This window comes from Eptesicus fuscus, chromosome 12 (assembly GCF_027574615.1).
Source record: "Eptesicus fuscus isolate TK198812 chromosome 12, DD_ASM_mEF_20220401, whole genome shotgun sequence".
NCBI lineage: Eukaryota > Metazoa > Chordata > Mammalia > Chiroptera > Vespertilionidae > Eptesicus > Eptesicus fuscus.
In genome coordinates, this window is record NC_072484.1 from 15,081,828 (window position 1) to 15,091,307 (window position 9,480).

At 50.6% G+C, this 9,480-nt stretch overlaps 1 protein-coding gene across 1 annotated transcript; it reads right to left on the reverse strand.

Moving 5' to 3' along the window:
* Window positions 1–7,494: 7,494 nt before the first annotated feature.
* Window positions 7,495–9,054, reverse strand: INSM1 (INSM transcriptional repressor 1). Its single transcript, XM_054724441.1, has one exon. The coding sequence runs from the start codon at window positions 9,052–9,054 to the stop codon at window positions 7,513–7,515; it is 1,542 nt and encodes a 513-aa protein (XP_054580416.1). The 3' UTR covers window positions 7,495–7,512.
* Between the last annotated feature and the right edge of the window lie 426 nt (window positions 9,055–9,480).

Here is a 9,480-nt window from a genome sequence, read left to right on the forward strand (position 1 = left end):
TTTTTCTGTTCTCTTTCATCTGAATTATCAAATTTTGAAAATAAAAAGGTGGATAATCATGATTTTTCTCTGTGATTAATATAGCAAAAGGTTTTCTGATACAAATCTGAAATTTTAATTATATAAATGTTTCACTGAAATGATTTTAAGCTATAATTGGTGTTTAGTGATTTAGCAAGATATTCATGTTAAAACCCTTCAGAAGATATCAAGGATAATAGTACTGTCCAAAAGACATAATAGAAGTTTTTTATTAAAGAGATGAGAGATAAAAAGAATGTGATCCTTTGTGGTATAAAATATTTGATGAGCTATAACATAATTCTGTTCAGATTTGGATTCCAGAGACTGGCATTTGGTTCATGTCCTTTGTCCCTGACAGTTCTCGATTCAGTTGTTTTCCCATGCATTATTCCTATCTCTGCACATCTCCTAAAAATAACCTCTTTGTGACTGTATTCTAGAATGGTAAAGGCTAATTTTATATAATACACTAGAACAGAGAGCAGTGGAATAGGACTTTAATCAATTGGTGTTACAAGGTTTTTAAATTTTAAAACAGAGAGCAGTGGAATAGGACTTTAATCAATTGGTGTTACAAGGTTTTTAAATTTTATATTTTAATTTAAAAATGTTTTAATATATCTTTATTGTTGAAGTATTACAGGTGTTATAAGCTTTTGAATGGCAATATTGTAAGCATATGTTACAGCCTGCGTTCCCCATCCTTTTCTGTTCTTTGTGCTCAGAGGAAATTTTAGCCTATTTTTTTTTTCCCCTCCTGTAGAAAGAACCTTCTCTGAAACTCTTCCACGCACTGACACCTCCTCTGCTTCCTATCAGATTTAACAAACAATAGCCTCTCGGCTCACTCTGTCCATCCTGTCACTGCCAGGTGTGACTGTCACCTGGCTGTGGCGGGTGAGAAGAGGCATTGCATCAGGGCCCTGGTCCTGAACAACAGAGATGAAGCAGATGTTGCACTCAAATAAAAGGGCCCTTTTGATGAGTGAAAGAGGAGAATAATGGATTCAGGGTGAAATTTCCGCCGTTCTTGTCTCCTCTCCCTGTCCCCCCTCCCATCCTCCTGTGTGTGCGATGCTTAGTCTACTGGCTAAAGGAACAGTGACTACCTGAGTTCTGATGAAGGGACAGCAGGCCTGGTAATCTCTGAATGCAAATGGTGTGCACAAGCTTCTCACAGATGTTGGTGATGCTGCACAGCATGAAAATTGCATACTTGAAATGCTGTCTCCCAATAATCACATCTTTGAATGTTCTCCACTGGCAGTAAGCATTCTATAAGTTTCATTTTGATGTAATTAATGCTCTAAGAATAGTTCGTCCAGGTTGTGGGGCTTATGTAATGAGCTAAAGAAAAAAAATTCAGGATGGGATGCTTTGTGTGGAAATGCCACCAGGAAGACCACACTGGAATCGAAAAGTTCAAACAAGACAAACATAAACGCAATAACCCACAACCCATCTGCTCGCCATATATACTGCCAGCCAAAGCATGCATGTTCTCAACATCCCACTTTCCAGATGCGGCAGAACAAGCCCACAATAAAAAGTATGTGGTGGACAAATGATGACAGTTGGGACTTAAAAGATCAAGGGTTATGTGTTTGGATTAGTGAAAATAAGTTAACTGACTTCAAATCACATGCTCGTGTATGTTCTATGATTCCGAGAAGCATATCAGGCCTTAATAATGACCCCAAAATAGTTGTGAATGGTCAAATTCATAAGCCACGTTGTTTTTCTCACCCAGCCACGAGACATCAAGTCCCTTCACCATGAAGGTCCATCACAGGTTCCTCACTGGTGACACCTCTCAGTGAGCTCTGTCGCTTTTGAGACCCTATCTGGCCAGTAGTAATTTCCCCCTGCAGCTTCTCATAAGGAAAGCCTAAAGAAACAGGACTCATCTGTGTTCATGAAAATCCTCTTGGCGGGGAAATTGCCTTGATGATGCCTAAACCTGTAGCTGGTTTTTTGCACAAGACAAGGAAGTGACGAATCAGTTGGAAACAATTTGTTTCTTTAGCAACCTCCTGGGGAAGAAATGATTTCTCTATTCATGGAGATCATTGGGCTGGTAGGTGCTATCTTCTCTCACCCCTTCTTCCTATGGACTCAACATGCCTGGCCTCACGGGGGAGACTTGGTAGACCAATGGGGATGGGAGGAAGCCCCGGTATGGTCCTCCTACTCGGGTGTTTGGGAATAGTTCTTTCTCCTAGGGTCATTGGGTGGGAGCATTCTTGTGGGCCCCATGTCCAGGTCTCACTTCTGAACTTTTCTCTGTGTCACCCATGTGACTATTAGAGACAGTCACCGTATTACCCAGAACTAATGAGTATACCAGACTTTCCCTATGAGTATGAATCATTTAATGCTACAGGTTGGTAATAAAGAAATAAGTTTCTTCAGCATATACACTGAGTGGCCAGATTATTATGATCTCTGAACGCATAATAATCTGGCCACTCAGTGTATATCCTATATAATAAAAAGGCTAATATGCAAATTGTCCCCTGGACCAGGAGTCCGACCAGCAGGCAGGCCAGCCAACCGCCCATGTCCACTGACACTGAGTGGCCAGATTATCATACGTTCAGAGATCATAATAATCTGGCCACTCAGTGTATATTGAAGATGCAACTTAAAGATGCATTTGGCTTCTTTCTCAGCTGAGTGGATTTTCAGCTATTACTCTCAGGTTATTGCCAAAACATTAACGAGATGCTTTCCTAATTTAGGATAGGACCCTAAATGTCTTTAGACCGTCATACTGGGCGCCATGCTTTGGTACCACCTCGGCAATCAAATGGATTCAAGACCCTTGTATGTTGCTATTTAGTAGATTCTCTGACACAAGTGTGTTTTGCTATCCTGCGGGTCTCTCTCTACAAGTCAGTTTCCCCCTTGATCTTCTCCAAATCCCACAGCTTGGACCTTTAACTACTAAACATTGCAGGTTTCTCTGGCCTTGCCATCAAAAGCCTGTAATGTAACCTGACCCTGTAACAAGCTAACATACAGTACATGTATATATGACACATAACTGACTACATACACAAGGGACTATTTGCCAGAAAATTTCTCTGCAAGACCAAATGTCCCTTCTGCAAAAAGATAGCAAGTTTTGCTCAAAGCCTGCCTGCCACAGGCCAGTGGACTTATAACTAATCCTAAATGCCACAAAATAGCACTTCCAAGAAAGTGGGTTTTCTTCTGTGTATGGAGGATGCCTGCTCCCTTTGGGGTCCTTGCTGCCTTTCATGTCACAGTCTCTGGAACCCCCAAATATCTCACTGTGTCCCAGAACCCATTCTCTCTGGTTTTCACACAGCTCTGTAGGAAACCGAGGGACTCAGTACAGCCAAGGGGCTTGCCCACGCCACGTCCTAGACCCTTTCTCTTTTGCAAGACAGGCGGTGGGTGAAGATGCTAAGGCACGGTGTTATCTCTTCTCAAGGATTGTTAACACATTATTCTGCTTGGTTTTGTTTGAAGGCTTTGTGGATGGCTGAGTCCAAGGGGATGGACCGGGAGCTGGTGGGAGGAGGAGGCTGATCCACATGATCCTGCCGCAGGGCTAATGGAGGCAAATGAGAACCGGTGCACCCTTATCCGTAGCATCTGGGCACAGACACTCTGGGTGACATCTGCCTGGTGACTGGCATCGCCCGGTCTAACCTTGTACTAGTATGTGTGGCTCTCCTCAACACATCCACATGTGTTACCCAGTGGTCAGGGTTCAGTATGTGTGGCTCTCCTCAACACATCCACATGTGTTACCCAGTGGTCAGGGTTCAGCAGACTCCAGGACTCTGCTCTGCTCTGAGACCGCAATCCTTATGGACAGCTGTTGAGCCTCTGACCTCCTATTGTGCTCACAAGTCACCCTGGAGCAGCTGCCTCTGCTGTATGGTCGGGGGATGACCTTAGCGATGGGCCCCGCAATCATCTGAAGGAGCAGCTCCGGGAGGACGGTGCTGCACAGAAGCAGCGCTGTAGCTGGCTTGGGTTAAAACGTTTCACTACAGCGTTTCTGCTGTTAGAGCCATAAGAGCCCCAAATTCTCCAGGCCTCCAGGGAAATGTGCCTCAAGAGGACATTATCAACTTGGAAGAAAGGGCAAACCAGCATGGCTGGCAGCTGTTTGAGCCGCTGGCTTCCTTCAGAACCTGGGAGTGCTGGACAGCCTCGCTCAGTCCACCACACAGGTCTGGAAGTAGGAAGGTGTGGGGACCACTGGCAAAATGAAGTCCTTTTCTTTATTTGTTCCCTGTGTTAGCTCCTTCCTCCTTGATCTGGTTACTTTTCCTGATCACTTCGCCCCTCCCAGCATCCCTCACTGGGCTGGGTGTGCAGTTTCCAGTGATGGGCATCCAAGCTTGGAGCAACCGCAGACACACAGGATGTCCTCAGCATCCTTTCCATATCTATAAAGAAGGTGAATGCACTTCCACTTGATGCTCTATAATAGGAACCCTTGTGACCTTGTGAACTTATTATCCAGGGAGGAAGGAGGGAGGGAGGGAGGGAGGGAGAGAGAGAGAGAGAGAGAGGGAGGGAGGGAGGGAGAATGAATGGGAATATGAATCTGATTTCCTTCTTGTGGAATATTCTAACTCATATTGCATTACTTTGAAATAACTGATCAAGTTTTTCAATTTCTTCTACACTTTTGTTTAGTGTACATCAATATACTCCATTTACTATCCAATTTCACTTACTATCTCACATCAATGAAATTTTGGCTTCTATTTTAGAATAAATAAATTTGAAGGGGCACATTTATGAACCAAATTTTGTTTGCCCTCATGAAGGTGGAACTTAGAATTCCTGATTATGGACTAGAAACACGGTGAGCTGGACACAGATGACAAGATACCATACCGGCAGCCAGGCTTCCTTCCACTCCTCAGGTTTGTAAGGAAAACAGTTCATGGCAAAAAACATACACTAACTCTCAGCATGAGGGATCTTTTCCTGTATGGCGTAATTCAGGGTGAACATTTTTTAAAACTTTCATATTATTGTTGTTCACCGGGAGCAGCTATCAACCCACAACCTGGAGTTTTCCTTTGCTTCCAAGTTTTCAGGGTGTTAAAAATACAGCTTTGTCCTGTGCTTTTACACTGCGGGGCACTGCGCTTTTGTCTTCCTCCGTTGAACTGGTAAACCATGTAGTCAGCAGCGATAAAGGGCAACACACAGTTTGTCCCTGAGGCAACTTACCTGCAGTGGCTCCCCCTTGGTTGTTATTCTGAGCCTATTCCCCACAAAGGGCGGAACATTCAATGTTCCCGAGAGCTGAGCCTTTTCCTAAACCCTTTCTTACCCAAAACTGGAGGCTCAGAATCTGAAAAAGATCCCTTTGTCATCTTAGCCTTCCAAGTTTCTCACGTGCTGCCCTTCCCACCATCACTCCGGAGGATGATCCCACGGAAATGCAGCCCCTGTGCAGATTTCTAAAATCTCTCCGCTTGGCAACCCTCAGAAGGCTTGGCGGCCACAGGAAGAGCAGAGCAGCAGACACAGCCCACGGAGGGAAGGGGACAGCACAGTTGTGACGCTGAGCACAGCGCTCTAATCAGTGTTTCAAAGGCAGAGCAAAACAACTCAAAACATTAACTGGTGAGTGTCAGCCTTGTTCTTTAAAGAGCTGAGTGACACGAAACAGAAAACATTCTAATGACCTGTGATTAAATTTAATACCCGAAACAGATGGTGTTCTATTTCCCCCCCAAAATGGGTTGCTCACCTGACTGGAAAATCATTTCTGAGCCTTCACCCCAACCCCAGGGGCCTAACTTCCACCCCATCCAAATGTGAATTGGTTCGTTCCCTTACTTGGGAAATCTGACTATAAAATCATTCTACTTTCTTCTAATCTAGTTGGTACTCAAGGGTCGAAATTTAACCATGTTATTTATTTGAAGAAATATTGCTACACTGAGCCCCAAACTGCCAGGAAATGAAGGTTCTGATCAATTAACCAGGTGTTTCTCTATCCCCTTTGGTTAAAAGAATAGGTTTGTGTGGGTACTTCTCTAGATTTCTCTGAAAAAGATTCACTCAGCTTCCATGCTAACCTCACCTTCCAGTACATTCCGAAGGACCCCTAAAGCTTCAGCTCCAGTTGTGGGTTTGAGACTGGACCCTTGAACTGCCAGAGGGCAGAACCCAGCAGCGCAGGCTCAGCTCTAAAAATCCACCATGCTCCTGATGGTGGTGGGGTTTTGTCCCTTAATAAAAAATGTAGAGATGTGTAAGAAATATCTGAAGCTCCGTTTTAAATCCTCATTGAAACCACTGGATGCAGAAATAAGTCCACCTGACTCTGACTTTGAAAATATTTTATTTGAATAGTAAATAGTTATACAGTTGAAACAGTTCTATTGAAGCTGTCTATAAATAGCTAACAATTAAGAAAATAATGTTATGTAGAAAAGAGATTGCATTTAAAAGTAAGAGCTGTTGGTTGTACAAGGGCCTCAGGGGCCCTCCAAGCAGAACAAAATGGAAGGTTGTCTGTAATTCGCTCAGATAGGTATAAAAGTTAAAACTTTTAGCAGATCCCTTTAGAAAAAGGCTCTCTTGTAAAATGCACAGTGAAATGTCGAGAGTGGCTGGGGGAAAAACACACACCAAGGGAAAAAAAAAGATCTGCAATCAAATAATATCTCAATCTTCATAATTAATATAAATAAATAAAGAATAAATAACAATTACTCATAAATCAACATATACATTTAGAGGGAACTCATACAGTCCTACCTCAAGCAACAAAGGCGATCAAACCAAAACGTCTCACGTGAAATATTGAGGCAGTTTCTACAGCATCTTCTGAAAATTCCCTTCCCTCCCCCCAAAAACAATCCCAGACGACAGTTCAAGGCATTTGTGGCTATACTAAAGAAAACTTTTTCTTAAGCAATTTGATTTGTTCACATACAAAAAGGTAAAGCCAAACTCCAGCAGTTCACAAGCCATAATAAAGCTAATCGTGTGGGAAGTTCAATTTACAGCCTGTGAAATATAAAGGCATTTATTCCTCAAGATTCACCCAAAACAACCCGTACGCTACATACATAGAGAGCAGAAATTGGTAGGCGAGAGCAAACCGCATTTCTAGACCATGAACACAGCGAATACTAGCAAGAAAAACCGCTCTCCCCTCCGAGGGAGGCTTCCAATCACGAGACAAACGCGCACAGCTCTTCTCCCTTGTACAGAAGAGATTGGCTCCTGTTGCGCCAAGGGGGGGTGGGGGGGGGTGGGAAGTGACACAACGCAAAAGGGGGCTCCAAAGGGAGTCACAATGACAGGATTGGGGTTACCGTCACGCCACATCAAGAGAAGCGGAGACAACACTTTCACCGGGGGTGGGCGCCCCCGGCGCGGACGCGGGTTTGGGGCGCGCAGGGCGCGCGCTCTTCGTGGGTCTCCGGCGAAGGCACAGTTTGGAGGGCCGGGATGAAGGGCGCGCGCGCTCTAGCAGGCCGGCCGCACGGGCACCTGCAGGAGGATCACCTGTCTGTTCTCGGACGGGTGGCACTTGTTGATGTGCCGCGTGAGGCCAGGCGAGCTGTAGAAGGTGGCGGGGCAGTACTTGCAGGGGAACACCTGGGCGGCGTGCAGCAGGCGCAGGTGGCGCTCCTGGGCGCCCTTGCTGGGGAACGTCTCCCCGCACACTGGGCACAGGTGGCACTCGGCTGAGGCACTCAGGCCCAGCACGCCGGCCGCCTCGCCGTCGCCGGCCGCCTCCTGCGGCGCCTTCTCCTTGGGCCCCGGGTACAAGGCCAGTAGGTCCTCCGGCGGGGGCGCGGGCGGCGTGCCCTTGGCCTGCAGTGCCTGGTGGTGCGCCAGCAGGTGCTTGCGCAGATAGGCCTGGCGGCGGAACTTCTTGGCGCAGTGGTGGCACTCGTAGAGCCCGTCTTCTGAGCCCGACTCGGAGACGCCGCCGGGGCTTGGCGTGTCGCGGTCGCTGCTGCCGCCCGTCGCTTCCCGCGCCTCAGCCCTGGCAGCGGTTTCGGGCTCCGACGCTCGGGCGGCGGCGGGTGCCGGGCGCGGTTTGTGCCAGCGGCGGTGCGAGGCCAGGTTGGCCGGGCAGCTGAAGACCTTGGCGCACTCGGGACAGCGGTACTCCACCCGCACGATGCGCGAGCACTTGTGCTGCGCCAGCGCGAACGGGTCGGCGTACTCCTCCTTGCAGAGCTGGCAAATGAACTCGCCCAGCGGCCGCGCCGCGTCCCCCGCGCGGCCCCGCGGCGCCTCCACCGGGCCCTCCTTGATCTTGAGCCCCAGCACAGGCGACGTGGTAACCTCGTCCTCGAAGTGTAGCTTGCGGATGGCTTTGGGCTTCTTGGCGCCTGGAGCCTTGGCTACTTTGGCGGGAGGCTCGGCGGCGGCGGCGGCGGCTGGGGGCGGGGGCCGCTTGCCCGGGGGCCTCAGGGAGGCGGCGGGGGGCAGCGGGGGCCCGGGCACCGGGCCGCGGGTCGCCTCGGCACCCGCCGAGAACGCCGTGCCCATCTTGAGCTCGGCGGGCGCAAAGAACAGCGGGTCGCCGCTGCAGGTGCCGCCGCCGCCCGCGCCGTTCGCGCCACCGCCGCCACCGCCGAGCAGCGCGGCGGGCGTGGGGAAGGACTCGGCCGAGACCGGGGAGCCGAGGTTGAAGCTGCGCTCGAAGTACTTGTGCTTCTCGTGCTCGCGGCTCACGGGCCGCGTGGGGCTGTAGAGCGGCGCGGGGTGCGCGGCCTCGGGGTTGCCGAAGTGAGCGGCCCGCGGGCCCGGCTGGGGCGGCAGCGGGCCCGGCGCGCAGACGAGCGCGGCGGCGAGCGCCGCTTGGGCGCGCTCGGCAGGCGGCGGCGGCCGCGGCAGCGGCCCGGGCCCCGGGCTCGGCGCTGGGGGCTCGGAGTGGGCGCCCCCGCATCCCGGCGAGAGCAGGAGCGCGCGGTCGCCGTCCTCGCAGCCGCGAACTCGGTAGGACACGGGAGTGGACTTCTTGCTGCGCTTCACCAGGAAGCCGCGAGGCATGTTGGCGCGGCGCGAGGGCAAGGCACTGGCCGGGTCCCACCTCTGCGCTCGGCCGTGGCGGCCTCAGTGCCCCCGGCCCATGCCCCGAGCGCGGCGGCTACGGGACTCGCGTGGCGCCGGTGGCGGCTCAGCCCAGCTCCGTGCCCTGCGTGCGCGTCCCAATCCCCGGGCCCAGGAGCCGCTCCCTTTTAACGGGGGGAGGGGGCTATTGTTCTCGCCTCCCGCTTCCCCCGGAGCCAATCAGCACGCCGGCAGCTCCACCGCCGGGTAGGGTGGGAGGGCGGCGGGGCAGCAAAAAGGGAGTCGGGACTCCGGGGTCGCCCGGTAGGTGCGGCAGATGTACCTGAGGGCGAGGGGCCCCCGCGCGCGCCCCGTCGCCGCCCCGCCCGGCGCCGCCGCCCCGCCCGGCCCAGGCACACGCCCGGC

Excerpts from the sequence above, each read along its gene's own strand:
- INSM1 (XM_054724441.1), bottom strand. The coding sequence starts at position 9,054 with ATGCCTCGCGGCTTCCTGGTGAAGCGCAGCAAGAAGTCCACTCCCGTG.